The sequence below is a fragment of the Neodiprion pinetum genome, chromosome 7 (genome assembly GCF_021155775.2).
Source record: "Neodiprion pinetum isolate iyNeoPine1 chromosome 7, iyNeoPine1.2, whole genome shotgun sequence".
Lineage (NCBI taxonomy): Eukaryota > Metazoa > Arthropoda > Insecta > Hymenoptera > Diprionidae > Neodiprion > Neodiprion pinetum.
The window spans coordinates 20,352,280-20,367,478 of NC_060238.1; the positions used below are offsets into that span (position 1 = coordinate 20,352,280).

General features: G+C 36.8%; 3 protein-coding genes across 5 annotated transcripts in view; 1 reads left to right on the forward strand and 2 right to left on the reverse strand.

Moving 5' to 3' along the window:
• Nucleotides 1-393: 393 nt before the first annotated feature.
• Nucleotides 394-15,199, forward strand: part of LOC124223730 (hemolymph lipopolysaccharide-binding protein-like) — a 187,612-nt gene continuing 172,806 nt past the window's right edge. The window contains exon 1 of the transcript XR_011177560.1: nt 394-1,226. The gene's annotated coding sequence lies outside the window, so the exon portion shown is untranslated. The remainder of the gene's footprint in view (nt 1,227-15,199) is intronic.
• Nucleotides 1,979-7,785, reverse strand: LOC124223370 (kelch-like protein 5). Of its 3 annotated transcripts, XM_046635237.2 has the most exons (11): nt 7,282-7,421; nt 6,782-7,225; nt 6,413-6,574; nt 5,929-6,242; nt 5,742-5,837; nt 5,200-5,389; nt 4,898-5,122; nt 4,540-4,702; nt 4,229-4,441; nt 3,918-4,095; nt 1,979-3,611 (listed from the first exon to the last, which is right to left on the reverse strand). In XM_046635237.2, exons 3-11 carry the CDS (start codon nt 6,510-6,512, stop codon nt 3,543-3,545), a joined length of 1,548 nt encoding a protein of 515 aa, XP_046491193.1. In that variant the 5' UTR covers nt 6,513-6,574; nt 6,782-7,225; nt 7,282-7,421; the 3' UTR covers nt 1,979-3,542. The 3 variants fall into 3 exon arrangements, with proteins under 3 accessions (XP_046491193.1, XP_046491192.1, XP_046491191.1); XM_046635236.2 differs by lacking the exon at nt 6,782-7,225 and having other exon boundaries at nt 3,924-4,095; nt 7,282-7,785; XM_046635235.2 differs by lacking the exon at nt 6,782-7,225 and having other exon boundaries at nt 7,282-7,785.
• LOC124223368 (mucolipin-3) lies at nt 9,356-14,172 on the reverse strand. Its single transcript, XM_046635234.2, has 3 exons — nt 13,623-14,172; nt 12,611-12,899; nt 9,356-12,277 (listed from the first exon to the last, which is right to left on the reverse strand). Exons 1-3 carry the CDS (start codon nt 13,784-13,786, stop codon nt 10,814-10,816), a joined length of 1,917 nt encoding a protein of 638 aa, XP_046491190.1. The 5' UTR covers nt 13,787-14,172; the 3' UTR covers nt 9,356-10,813.

Below are 15,199 nucleotides of genomic sequence, written 5' to 3' on the forward strand. Positions count from 1 at the left end.
GCTCTATTTGAAAGCCATTTTGGAAATATGCGATACTGCCTTGTTTATGCCACTGGCTGCATTCTTAACCCTCCATATGTCACAGCATTTAGTTATCAATCTTAGAAACTTACCGTTGACTTACTAATGTGATGTACGAACTATTCGCCACTAGATCGTTCAAATTTTCCGCTAAAAAGTGGCCTGCTGCCAAAAAAAAAAAAGATGGCGACTGTCCACCTTGAAGTTGGTGTCGTAGTTCTGTAGTTGAGACACCAGATAGCGCAACGCAACCTAGAGCGGGTATCTCTACGGCGCGAAAGCAGAGGCAGCAAACAGAATTTTTCTCTACGCTAACTTCGCTTTGTCGTATTGTACCGTTCGCTATATAATAATATAGTACGTTTATTCTTGTCATAATCGACCCGTATTGATTCCAATATACGTCAATTTGTTCTTAGAGATGGCTACGTAGAAGCATTACATCTTATATTCTTTGTCCATGGGGCCAATACGGCAAGGTAAACCACGTTTCAAGTTCACGTCTGATGTTTTCTAATATTGCGCATGCCCGAGTGTGTGCAACCCGATTACAGGTCGGAACAAGCGTTATTCGCGTATGGCAAGCGCGCGGGGAGCCATGTGATGGAACGTCGCATTATTTAAATCGTAATAATTACGGTGTGTCGAGTTATTCGGATATTTATAATCAAACCTTGTTTCATTTTGGCATTGAAATTGATTTAAAGATAACAGGTGTGCTCCAAAACAGTGACAAATCGAAAAATACCGATGTTAATAATCGAGATTATAGAATTTGTTATTTCATATTTATGACGTGTCGATTGTTTGGTGTAATTTTTAATTTTCTGAAACGAAATAAACGTGTGAAATGTGTGCGGAGTTTAATACTGATGATATTACAATATCATCGAATCTGAACGTGCTTCGTGCTACGCATGTTCACCTTGCATTGGATTTTGGATTCAAGGACATTGTAAGATCGTAGAGTGAATTCGTCAGGCACGTAAGTTGCAATGGAAAACTTCCAAGTGTAAATTTTTAATGTTGCGATCTTTCGTTTTTCGCTTCCGTATAAAACAATAACAAAAAAAAAATTCGGGTAACAGTGTTGAAGGTGATGGTGTTTTGTTTATTGCAAGAAGTGAAGAATGACAATATTACGGAACTAGTTACGTTCACTGCTATTGCTACAGAGAGCCCTGGAATTGACGACTTAATATAAGGTAAGAATCTTCATTTCACTCTTTATATTGACAACAATAGCATAACCATACTCGAAACTTTAATTTTCTTTGTTAAACCCAACTGGAGGTCGTTGACGATGTTACTTTTTTGAAATCGACGTTCATTTTTTCAATATTTCTACGAAACGGCGAAATCTGTCTGCCGAAGCATTTTGCTGCCCGTGAAAATCTGGCCTAAGTAAGCACAGATCTTCTCTCTCTCTCTAACCGCGTTGCTTGGCAACCGCGTTTCGTATGCGATATACGCGTGAGTAAAGTAAAACACAGTCGAGTTAGGTTCGAATTATAAACGTGTATGCGGCGACACGATAACTTCCCAGTTTTTACTCTCAACACGAAAGTGTCGTGCAGATGTTAGTAAGTATCACAAAGAGATTCGTCGACTTGATTATAAAAGTCTTTAATTTTTTATGAATGGCTTATGAGTCCAAGCGATACCTCAATGAAATTTTCCATCTTGTTAGATCGCAAACACTTTTTGTTATTCAGCAGAGAGATCTGTCAAATATTTCTACAAGTTGAGTTAGAATTTCCTGTACGAAGAGAAATGCAAGTATTCTACGTATGTAGCGTTTCACATCCAACGAATAACAAGGTAATTGCTCGAATCTTTGGGAGGGGTTTGTTTTATTTATTTTTTTGCGATAATGGAAATATCGGGGAATTCTCGGCAATGACAGGAATATAGTTATCATGTGAATGAGGTAGAAATAAAAACAGCGTTCCCAGAGATGAATGAAAAAACGTTTTATTAAAAATCCACTGTTATTTCAAACACATCTTACATACATCTTCCATATATTATGCATATACACAGAGGAGGCCTTCTTAATCGATACAAATTGTTTCTATACAATCGACTACAAGGATAATAACGAACAGGAATGTTTTTTTGGCCGCTGTGTACGCACACATGCACACATATTTGAAATTATTCTAAAATTTTTATAAACTTCATCAATAGAATACTGAGTTGGCAGGCAGTAAAGCCAATTAATGATTCGATATCTTTAGTCTTCGTAGGGATTAAATTATTATCGATCATTGATTGTAAATAGCAACTCATTTACTTATTTCAGTTTCTTTCTAACGCAAGTATGCGTAAAGTAATTGACTAAACTCAATAAAAAATTGTCATGATTTAAAAGTAAAGTATGAAAAGTATAAAAACAAGAGAAAAGCTCTTGAAATGTTTTTAAAAAAACTCACAGTACAATAAATCGTTATAACATCAATAAATCTTACAACTATTTTTCAATTATTCCATTATTGAAAAACAGAGCTGAAGCTCTTGTGACACGTGTGGGTGAATGCATATTTTCAAAAGGTTACAGTTTCAGTACTAGATACCTTTTCGTTATTTGATTGAACAATTCATAAATAAAATAGCTTTGTTTAGAATACTTTGAGAAAATTTATAGCAAACAAGAAATTTCTAATTTTCCTTTACACCTAGGATTGTTAATCGTAAGGAAATAATTAACTGTTTAGAGATTGAAGTGATGTAATTTCTTATTGTCTATGAACTAAACTTGTAATGATTTACCTTAACAGTATCCTACCGAGAAAAATCGCTCAGTTCTTCCTTATAATTCAAATAGACTAGCAACTATCATAATACGCAGAACTGATCCTCTTTAGAAGCAGTCTCTAGTTTAAAATACTCTATGTGATAATATCTGGAATTACAAAAATACGGAAATATGTTTAGAAAAATCTTAAAACTGGCATTAATACTCAGCTCAGAATAATTTCGATATTTGAAAAGATCTAAGAAAACAGGGTAATCGGGATTCTGAATTATCTTTTACACATGATTATCATCCAGACTTCGTTACTATTAATCATTTAAAAACTACATTAGCGAAAATTGCCATTACAGCTACCAAATTATAACACAGCGCTTTTTGAACACTGAAAAATTGACGCAGGATTCAATTTTATTGGTGCTTATCAGGCTTTTGAAAGTTACCAAATATAATAGCGTCAAATCTCCGAAATTCTTTCACTTCATGATATTTTAGCGTATTGTGTGTTTTATCACGCATATGATACAATTTCTTCAACGTGAATACAGTGCATATTCAAATCGATAAGACATCTCTAATTATCGATTCATTTCTATCACCAAACGTATTTTATCAGATTCATAAATTAATTTTAATTTACAGCTGCGTCAGATCGTATCAGTTCTATAATTGAGTGATGTTTTGAATACTGATTTGAAATTATACTAATTTTACTATCTTCCCGTATAAAGCATACCATTTGACCTCTTCTCACATTGAACATTTTTTAAGTTTTTCCAATTAGATTTTTGACAACAACACAGGGTCCTGCTCTGCCCATTTTTAATGGTGAAACCTAAAAATCAATCATATCGGTAATATAATTATTGCGAATTTGACATATTTCTCAGAATGACTGCAACGAATAGTTTATATGTGGGGAAAATGGATTCTGAGGTGTCTAACTTTTTCGACAAGACAGCTACGTCGGCAATGCAGTTCAGCCTGAAGCAGCTGGCCCGACCGTGGCACTCCACCCTGAATCTGCCTTGTTAACGTAGCTGACTTGTCAAAAAAGTTGGCCATGTCAGAATCCATTCCCCCATGTATGAAATAAGCTGAATGAAGTGTAACATGTAGAGAGAAAGAAAAAGGACCATACATTTACCTCTTGCCATTCGTTTAGATGAGGATCGTAAGCTTCAACCAGAGTAAGATATTGTTGACCATCGTATCCACCGACAGCTAAAAGCCTGTCGCCGAGTACACAAACGCCAACTGCGTCTCTGGCTACGCTCATTGCTGCCACCATCGTCCACGTGTCGGTTTTAGGATCGTACCTATTTGACAATACAGTTTTACTTTTTTTAAAAGCTTTTGAACTTGCCGAATAGTGGCGCTGGTCGGGATAAATGCAAAAAGTGGTCTTTGCAGTTAATAAACAATTGCTCATAACTTCTGATTTATTTTCACCTCTCAACGCAGTCGAATCGACTCGCACTGGGGTTGCTTGCAGGTGCGTCGTGTCCTCCTAAAGCGTAAAGATAACCGTTAACAACACCTACGCCAACTCCTCCTCGGCGTTTTGACATTGGAGCGCATGGTGTCCATTTATTTGTATGGGGATCGTAGCATTCCACTGTTCTTAAACACGAGCTACCATCTCTGCCACCTACAGCGTATAGCCTGAAAGGTACAAAACAGTAGGAATGACGATCATGATTCACATTTCGTTGGGAAATCAGAATTAACAATCGCGAGAAGAGTCGATTAACTTCACTCACTTGTTATTCAGCACTGCTACGCCAACCGTCGATCGTTGCGTCGACATGGGGGCAATGTAACTCCATTGGCGCGCTGCCGGATCCCACCTTTCTACTGTATTTAGAAAACTCCAACCATCGTGTCCTCCGACAGCATACAAAGGTCCTTCTAATACCGCGACTCCTTGATCAGGAAGAAATAGTTGTCATTCGTTATTGTCGGATAATTTTTCTTAGAACAAAATTTCTTCTCAATCTATATTGAAAATGATTTCTGAGAGAACTCTAGAGTTATTCATATAAATTGTTTCAGTATTCGTTGCAAATTTCTCTTTGCCGTTCCTTTGAAGCCAGTTGGCAAAAAGTCGGTATGTCATACCTAATCCATGTCGATGCGTATTCATTGGTGGCAAAGTGTTCCAAATTAAACTAGAAAAGTCGAAACACTCAACGGTGTTCAAAGTTTTGAGACCATCCCTTCCTCCGACGACTAGTAATTTTTTTTCAACAACTGCAGCACCAAATTGCAAACGTCTTCCGCTCATGTTTGCCAAGTTTTTCCACGCGTTGTCTCTCAGTGAGAATGCATCAATAGATGTAGCACCTTGATATACATAGAGAAATTGGATTAAGTCGATGTAAAATCATTTTTGCAACAATTATCGATACGGGTATTGATACCTTTGTTAGCGTCCATTCCTCCTACGGCCAGCAATAAACCTACAGTCGCTTTTCGAGGTCTGGTACGACCGGATTGCAACAAGGGTCTGCGTTCAGGTAGTAGATGGTACTTCAAAGCTTCCATGACTAAATCTTGAGCAGCTCTTTGGTCTCTGAATACTTCGTTGCTTTCAATGTTGTCGGTTATGAACTGAGGGTATAATTAAAGGAGATTACTGTAAGTAGTGAGTTCTAGGCGATGCGTAAAGGACGATATAAGATGCATGTGATTTTGAAAGAGGCAATTTTTTAATGAACGGTGCGTCTCGACTTGTGTTGATAGCCTCTTTAAATGCAGTGACTTAAAATTCCGAAGAAATCATCCATCAGTGATCGGTAGCTTCCACAGTTAAATACAATAAAAGTGGAAGAGAGTTTTGTATGGTACGGATTAGACCGTTTACTAAACACCAAAAATTTATTGGCATTGCAAACGACAGAAGTAATTCAAAGTTTCTCATTCAAATTTGAAGGGCGGGCAATATCAATTTATTTGAACTTACAGCAGGCGATAGTAGCGGCAGTTTAACGTAGCTTAGTAACTTGCTTGCATCCTTGCACCGATTATCAGGATCATGTTGCAACCATGTCATTAGAGCCTGAAAGAAAAAAAAAAGGAAATATTTTTATTAAAGGTAAAGGACTTTTAAATTATGTAGATAAAAGTGTATTTGTATTTTTTAATCGTACGTGAAAAATCGTTTCCTCCGACGGAACGTTTACATCCTCGGATTCCAAAAGTTTAGCGACTTCGTTACCGGATAGGGATAAAAATTCTTGATTGCTTATTACTTCCATGAAATGTTCTGTCGTGTAGGCGTGCGCGACGCTTAATAAATGCGCGCAGCCTTGAGTATCGGCGAACATTCTTATACCGAGACAATTACTTGGGTGAAGTTGTTTTATTAAAAAGTGACAGCAGGCTTTCACCACCGGATTCAATTGTAGCAGACATGCAGTTCCGAGTAGTGTTTCGACGCTATCTTCTCGCAGTTCTATGCATCCTGTTAGAAATAAATAAAATTCAATTAATATCTTTGATAAACTTGCAACATTGGGAAACTTATGAGGAAATTGTACCATTTTTAGATTACTGGCTCAACGATTCTAAGATTAACTCTGTTCAAGTCTTTTTGACCTTACTCCGCTCGTATACAAATTAAATTTTCATTACCGGTATAACAGTACTGGACGAGTGCCAAGAGCGCATCTCCATCAACTCCCATCAGCTCGATTTCATGCTGTGCCGATTCTCTCAGGGTGCTTGTAAACATTGCTGCAAAATATTCTGAGCCAGCGCTCAGAACAAGACGATGCGCAGGAATTCGTCTGTTGCCTGGAAATATTACAAAGACAAATATTGAAAGTTTCCATGGAACAATGTATTTGGTACGTTTTCCTATACAATTTGTTACATAATTTTTTTCTGATGTCCTCTAAATCGTGAAGATGCATTTAAAATTTGTATCGTAATGAACTTTTATCGGACAGATATTGAGGAAACCGTTATTAATGTTTTTGTTTTTATTCCATTGGTTTATACTTTGGCATAGTTTATGTTGTAGGCTGCAATTGTCTATTTAACATTGTGAAATGAAACCATGAGACAGTTGAGTTTGCAAGTCTCCTTACAAGATGATTTTTCTGGTTATTCTGTGTTTATATTTTTTATCTATCTTTACAATTGATGTAAAGATATGAAAAACTTTTAGTTTAGCTTATATTTGAAACTAAATTTGAAATTTCCTTTGTGTAATGAATTTTCTGGATGATTTTTTTTCGCTTCTCCGTCATTCAGAAAGTAGTTTCTTGAAATAGATTAGATACAATTTTTTCTTCTTTTCAAGGTTTCCTGCATCACTGTTGCTGAATGAACGTGTAGTTCTTTCTTTAATTTTCAACAATAGGTCAGAGTTTTTCACGTGTGCTTTTTAACACTTATTCGTCATTCGTATTGTGATAGAAGCGAAGTGCTGAAACATACAGCCTGAAAAAAAAACAACATAAAGAGCGTTATCTCCTTTGCCTGATCATCAGGCTTACCTGCCACCAAAGTGACATCGGTGAGCTGTTGCTTCTGGAAGTAAGAATCCATAACTTTGAGGCTATTCTCGGCATGTTTGAGAACCCGGAAGTTTTCATCCTGTGATATCGAAATGCTTGACACAATGCTGGATATGCTCTGCTCACTCGTCGATGCTTCTCTTTGTGAAAAACGGATTTCCGTATCGGCTTTGTTCAAACGGATCTCCGGATCGCCTTTGTTCGAACGGGCTGTCGGCATTATTGCGGATTTTCTAGTTAAAAAAACTCGCGATTAAAACAAACCAACAAAAAACACAACGAGGTAATCGTCGCTGCACGTGTTTAAAATAATCTCCGATATTTTTCCCAGACTTAATTATCAGTTTCGAATATCGGGCGGGCTTGCTTCATTTCGTTCTGTCAAAATCACACTCAACGGTGATGTTACGCTGTTTTTTTGTTTCTACTTTAATTTGACAGCCGCGTTGTAAACAATGCTCGTTTGACACTACAGATCGCGAATTTTTAACCCCCAAATTGACGCCATCGTATTTTATTGCGCATGCGTCAAACCTCCGCCAATAATAGGATTTTCTTTTGCCCGGGAAATTTGAATGTGAAACGAATTTGGCACAATTTTCAAAAAAGTTATTTTATATCAGTAGCCCGGTTTCATTCTGTTAAAATCACGGTCAACGGTGATGTTACGCTGTCAATTTGCTTCTGCTTTAATTTGACAGCCGCGTTGTTAATGCTCGTTTGACACTATAGATCGCGAATTTTTAACCCCCAAATTGACGCCATCGTATTTTATTGCGCATGCGTCAAACCTCCGCAAAAAATAGGATTTTCTTTTGCCCGGGAAATTTGAACGTGAAACGAATTTGGCACAATTTTCAAAAAGTTATCCCATTTTACAGTGTTTTCGGCTGATGCAAATTCATGAAATTTTTCAGTAATACTAGGTTGTTTAATAATCTGTACAATGACCCGATTTCTAACTATAGGTAGATTGATGGACATTTTTGACATACTTGTTATTTTCTTTTTCGCCAAGTTTGTTGATTGAAGATATCTAATTTGGGTGCATAAGAATGCAATTTTTGTTCAATCATCACTGAAATTGATCGAGACAACATGTGGATTTTTCTGTAGATTTTGTTGGCTCCTTAATGAAGATTGAAAAATAACAAACTTACAGCTGTTTCGATTTTCAAATTTCATCAGCATCGTGGACTGGATTCAAATTTAAAACAAAGGATTCGAATCGTTACAGTTGATTTATCTCTTATCTTCTTGCTAATTGAAATTATGTAATAAGAGGGAGAAGGTGATAAATGAGATTTCAATCAGTATAATTCACGCACACTTTTTAATTCAGTAATAACTTTACAAATACATGGGTAACGTAATAGAAAACAATTTCTTTGGCACATTTATGGTGTTTATATTTAAACATATATGGTTTTTGCCTTATCTGACATGATACGAACTGCTTTATTAGCAAAAAAAAAAAAAAAAAAAAGTGGAAGCAGGGTGGGAACATTTGTCCATAAAAATTGACAACAATATAAATACCCTGAAAATCAGACAACGGCTATCGTGACCGTCATTTCGTAATAGGAAGACAGAATTTTTCTGATTTCCAAGATTTTCACGTCACTGTTGCTGAACGAATGCTGGTGAAAATGCTGAATTATTGAGAACTTAGAAGTCAGCAAACAATGCAAATAAAGATATTAGATAATAATAACCATAACGGTGATATAATTATTATTGTCATGAGTTTATCACTTGCGTGTAAGTATATATGTATATGATGAAGATAAACATTCCTACAGTTTGGTTTTTATCTTCACAATTCATGAATGCCAACTAGCTGCTTGGGTACATGTGTATAATAACGTGGCAAAATAATTACAATCAGCAATATTAAGTATTATCTAAACTGCTGCGGGTATTGGAAAAGTGAATTAACTGCGCAATTGATTGGCGTTATTAGATTAATGGTTAATTAAATACCGATTCAAGCTAATGCATAAAGCGTTCATAAACGAATTCTGGAGGGAATAAAAATTAAAATAGGCGTATCGCATAATTACTTGATTATAATATATTTGGGATTAGGTCTGAAGATTCGTGGCTATTTGTGAAATTGAACGATCACCAATTAATCGCACTGGGAGTGGTTATTAATTTCTTTAGATGCGCAATGAAGTATCAATATCTCAAGTACTATTTTAGAATAAGACTTTTGATATAAAAAAAAAAAAAAAACAAATTTACGATTGAAAAAATGAATCACCTTAGATGCATCTTGTGAAATATTAATAGTTACAAACTATTAGCTAGTAAAAAGTTGTTAATAGGGTTTATACAAGAAATCGCATGAATTTAAAATTTCATTGTTTAACTCAAGCAATTAGTGAAGAAGCAACTTTTTCGAAGTTGGTGTATTTTTTTATAAAGTAATTTCATTCTGAAGGTAATTTCGCTGGAAGTTTTCCTCTTCAGTGTATGTTTAATGAATTATTTTTACCGTCATTGACAATAGTTGACATTGCTCTACTTACATATGATATATATTGATATATTTATAGCAAATATAGTATAGTATAGGGTGTACAATGTTAGATTAACGGTTTGAGTTTTTTTCAAGCAATCTACATTTTTAGCTAGGGCGAACTAGTTTTGAATCCATTCTTTTGCCTTTGCAAAACACGATCATCAGTATCACAACTTAGCCAGCTATGAATTAATCGTGCGTTTGTTATAGCTAGGCGTTTTTATTTATTTATTTATAAATTATACAGACTTTTATACCCTTTTTAGTTTCTGAAATTTTAATGCTACAATATCAGTTATATTATTTACACGCTTAAAACGAATACTTTGCAAAGATATCTTTTCTTGATTTCGTATCGAAATACAAAATGAAGAGAATGCTTTCCGTCTCCAACTAAGTAGATTAATTTATATACAAGTCTTAAAATACAAATACAGCCACTGATTTATTCTTTACAAATTGTACACAAAGTGAGCGAGGCACTTGTTTGTTAATCCATAATAATAAATGGTAGCAACCATAACAAGTGGAATCAATTGTGCGATTTGATTCGGCGAACATTCTATTCAATGATTGTTATCGATATTGGGGATTGTTAAGTAAACGGAAACTTGAGCAACGCGAATTATAAACTGTAAAAAGCTTTCAATAACAAACTACAGAATAAAAAACGTATACATAAATCTGTTTAGTGTATACAATTATAACGTATGCTGTATACACATCAAATCGTTGGTAATAATTTGGTATGATAATAAATGTATAACATTGATATAGCACCCGTCCACTGTACCAATTGTTACTAACTATTATCTACGTACAGTGCATTGGTAAATGCGATAATATATCATGAGCAAAATCTGCGGAGTATGTTTAGAGTTGAAGTAAAAGTCGTCTGTTAATTTCGAATACCGTGATTGCTAGAATTTAGTTTCTGGCAACGATCCGTATTTTCTGCACAATCTTTGAAAATTTATTAATTTACTATATACAGATAGCTGTGTTGCAAACTGTTTCTGACTTGGCAGAACTGCTGCCTGTGCTCGATTCGTCAAAACTGGAATACGGTTTCTTACGACAACAAAAAAATCTGTCGAACAATTCTGTGATATTCTCAGATTCTTCGTTCTCTGACATGTATGCACCGCTCGACGCCTCGTCTGTACAAATGGCGACAAAGGATTGCAAATCGCTCTTTGGGAAACCGTCGCGATAGTAGAGTTTTATCGTGTCGTAAGCATCCATTATCACGGATATGAAAAGACTTAGAACCACGTAAATGTAGAGTGAAATAAACGTGTATAGGTATATCCTTGAGTACCACCAGAGCATGGGCGATTTGAACGACATTATTGAAAATGTTGCAAACATATCGTCACCGTTTATCAGGGCAAAGAGGCATTCCGACGTCGTAGCTAAAGAGCGGAACTTCAGGTGATACGGGCCAAGGATTAGCCAGCCGCAGAAAGTGAAACCAGCGTATATCAATATTGCACAAATTAAAAACCTGGCTACTTTGGGTGCAGCCTTTTTCAACGTCAGTATAACGACGTTGTACGTTTTAAAGAATCCCAAATACCTTAGGACTCCGAACCACACCAAAAGATTACCGGTGCCGAGAAAAACACTGCAGGTATTCCACTGATCGCCTCCGTAGTGTGTTCTCTCAATTTGCTCCTTGATAGCGGATCCCATTATGATCAATAGATCGTTGATGATTATCATGATGTACCATAAATTGAGGAACTCAAGCCTGCCTTCAACACTCAGCTTTTTGCCATACGTGTTTTGGAAGAAACTTACAGTCTCATACTTGAGTAGCTGTGCTTTGCATATTGCTCTCGAACAGAGAATCAGCGATATCGTGCAAACAATGATTACCAGCATATTCAGAAGTGTTCCCAGCTTCATTTCAATCTCATTATCCATTATGTAAGTTGCATCTTCCTTGCAACGCAGTCTTATCGGATCCGCGTCCAAAGACAAAAGCATTTGCCCATCGTGATCTCGATTGTCAAAATCAATCGTAATGTTGAACAGATAGCAATCAGGCGGTGTAATTGCTCCAGCTGCTTTGAAGTTGACAGTTTTAATGGCAAACTTCAAATACGCCCTCACTAACGCAGGGAAATCGATGGGCTCTTGTTTTTCTTGGAAAAATTTACGGGACTCAAAACTTTTGGATAGATTGTGTGTCACATTGAAGCATTTCTCTACGATTTCGCTGTTGAAGACGTAGCTCTCGTTGAAGCCAAATATCTTTCCCACTTTGTAACGGTGAAGACACAGTTGAACTGGTACTATCGAGTTATCTTCAGCTACATAAGAATAAGGGCCTATCGCGTTGCTTAGGTTGTTGTAACCTTTCAAGGCGTAATCTATCGTCTGAAAAAATTCATCTTGTCTGTACAGCGCAAGTGGGCCAATTGCCGGCGGATAGGCGGCAACCTGGAAAAAAGAATCGTGCAGATGAGTTTTATTTGCATTGATTTTTTAGTAATTCTATTGTAAGGGATCAGTACGAGTTGACTTAAATGAACAGCGCAAATACACAGTCGGTCATAGTTGCGAATTTAATAAAATGAAAATAAAAATAGTGTTGTAAACGAATATTGGGGGTTTCTATTTTCCTTATCGTTAATCGGTGATAATCACATAGCAATGATCTAATCCTTGATTACCGCCAATTATAAAAACTGTAAGGACAGTCTCAGTTTGATAAAAATGGCTCTGGCATTGCATCGACTCGTACCAATTCTCCTGATTTTAATTTTCACACACCTCCTGAGTGTTGTCCCATCCCTTTAGAAACAGGTGTGAAAATGCAATTCGGTTATCCCATGTGTAATTGACGTGCATGTAATTGTTGTGAGCGAAAAGGCATAGCTGTACCGTGACCAGTATTAGTTTGATCACTTGGATAATAAATTTGTACGGTATCCTACGCTTGGCATGCCACTTCTCTATAGGATTCATGAAGAAGAATCTCAGCTTGCGTCGCATTATATTCTCCGCCGCAGTCATCGAACTATAGAAGCGGTGACTCGGTCGCGGACTCGATTGCATGGCCCTGCAAAAAGAAATCCTCATGAAATTATACAACAAAGTGAGACATTTCTTATTGACAAAATTGAAATAACTCTTTCATTATTTCTCTTTGATCGCTTTTAAACAAAACTATACAACATAAAAGATGTAGTTTTGATAAAAATAATCCAATATCGTGACATTTTAAGCAATGAAATATGAACACAAAATTCGTTTGTCTGAACTATCAAAGTTTTGGGGGGCAATGAAGAAAATTAAAGAATATAAGGCAATCGTTATACCGGAGAAGCATATTTGAATCTCATTCTCAATCATGTTGAAGTTAGTAACGTTATTGCAATGATTCATGCCGAGGTGAAAGTTTTATCTCGCAATTTTGGAACTGTTTGAAATTCATATAATAACAGAAAACACGCACTCATATTCTGCAATCTTAGTTGCGTCAAAATCATTGTAAAAATAAAAAAATTATTTTTTCCCAATGTTTCGTTACGATAAGGTTACTAACTTCAAGCTTGTCATTCTCTTTGTTCTATCGCGAATAGCTCGACGGTTATATTGTTCGTAGTTTCTCCACGTAAATTAACGTTCCATATTTCAAGAACGATAAAATTGGCGGTTTTCGTCTGTACTGAAATTAGGAACGAAACAGAAACACCAACGTCTTTTGTTTTTGTTTTCTTTGTCGCGCGGTCGTTTTCACGAAACAAAAGAAAGTGGGGAAAATAATAGAATTCGATCCAACCTCGGCTGATCATTTTCATTCCCGTTCAGCAAGTCGCTGTCATCCCCGCTGTCATCACCGTGGCTCCAACTGTTGTTTCGCAAAACGTTGTTGCTGCCCGTTGTGTTGTTTTTTTTCTTCTCTCGAGAAGACGTCGTCGCCGACGTTGTCAACCCCTCCGCCATTTTCCTGGTACTAGATGCCCGCGGTTGGTGAACGACAGCAGACGCAGCGGGCCAGCCGAGATGAACCAGGGCGATTATATCGCGCGGAGGATTGTTGTCCCTACGTTCATCCAGCGGTGATTTATTTGTAATATATTTATTAGATTTTAAAACTCTTATTCACCGCGAGGTACCATACGGACTGACACAAAAATACACTCGTCTACTCGATCATCGCCACAGCATTTTCTCCTCGAGATTACGTTACGAAATTATCGCGATCAACCGACACCCACGCGACCTCGAGACACACTATTCACTTCGTCCTTCCCTCTCTCTATCTATGTAGGCGTTTACTATGCATACAGTTGTTTTTTCAGCAACGTGAAAGCGCCGATAGTGTGTGCGATGGTGCGCACGGACACAATTCATATCAGGCATATGCCATGTCTAAACTTGGCGGCCGAGGTAAATAATTCGGGGCCTCACAGGCAGACTGCGCTGTCGTTAGTATGGCCTGTAGGATTTGTGAATTATGTAGTTGAACAATAGAACCGAGTAAATTATATTATTTGCGTTTGTGAAAGGACATCGGAGTAGGTTATCATGTATTCGAATCATTTTCGGACGGTTAATTTCTAAATTTCCATTAACTCTGGTTGTAAAACATTTTTCACAGATACAGCTGTATTTTCTAGAATTACATATCGAAATATAAGCAAGAAAGAGTTGAAAAAATTTCGAAATTCGAGATTAATCGGACCATTTCAAATTAACGCGGGAATCGCACGGTATACTTGGGCTGCGTTCCGAAATTATCTGGCAGCGCTAAAAATTCCCTAGGACAGAGGTAGATTGTTGACAGCACTGGGAGCTAGTTTCGGCTCTCTGGTTTCGGTATGTTCGAAATCCATCCAGATTGTTACTCCTGGGAAAATTTTGATGACCAGCTTTCAACAGGTTCAACACACTTCGAAATAGATTCGTTGGTGTTCAGTGATGGTAGTAAAGAATAAAATATACGAACATTACAGTCGGATGTTACACCAATGGGTCGATTATGTAGTTTTACTTTTCACATTTTCCACCATCCAAACATTCTGATTGGTTGATTAAACCTTGCAAACTAATCAGAATGCTTGGATGGTGGGAAATGTGAAAAGTGAAATTAACACTGAAACGTGCGAGTTTTCTGCACTATCGACTCTACCTAACTGACTCTTACCGATATTCGTAGCACGCAAATTAGTGTCGGCAGTCGACGTGGAGAGGGAGTGAAAGAGTGAAGAGGAATGATAAAAAGTAACATGTCCGTGATTTTTTATGGCATTGTAAATATGCTGTTCAGTTTTCGAATTAGGTTGCATAGATAATTTTCACCAATTTGGTAAAAGAAAGTCGTATTGAATTGATGGTTGCAATATTAACCCAAGG

Excerpts from the sequence above, each read along its gene's own strand:
- LOC124223370 (XM_046635235.2), bottom strand. The coding sequence starts at position 7,522 with ATGCCGACAGCCCGTTCGAACAAAGGCGATCCGGAGATCCGTTTGAAC. Across the intron at positions 5,390-5,741 it reads TGCCGCTACTATCGCCTGCT|TTCATAACCGACAACATTGA; the intron begins GTAAGTTCAAAT and ends TTATACCCTCAG. Across the intron at positions 4,703-4,897 it reads TACGCATCGACATGGATTAG|GAGTCGCGGTATTAGAAGGA; the intron begins GTATGACATACC and ends TTCCTGATCAAG.
- LOC124223368 (XM_046635234.2), bottom strand. The coding sequence starts at position 13,786 with ATGGCGGAGGGGTTGACAACGTCGGCGACGACGTCTTCTCGAGAGAAG. Across the intron at positions 12,900-13,622 it reads AATGAAAATGATCAGCCGAG|GGCCATGCAATCGAGTCCGC; the intron begins GTTGGATCGAAT and ends TTCTTTTTGCAG. Across the intron at positions 12,278-12,610 it reads GATGGGACAACACTCAGGAG|GTTGCCGCCTATCCGCCGGC; the intron begins GTGTGTGAAAAT and ends TCTTTTTTCCAG.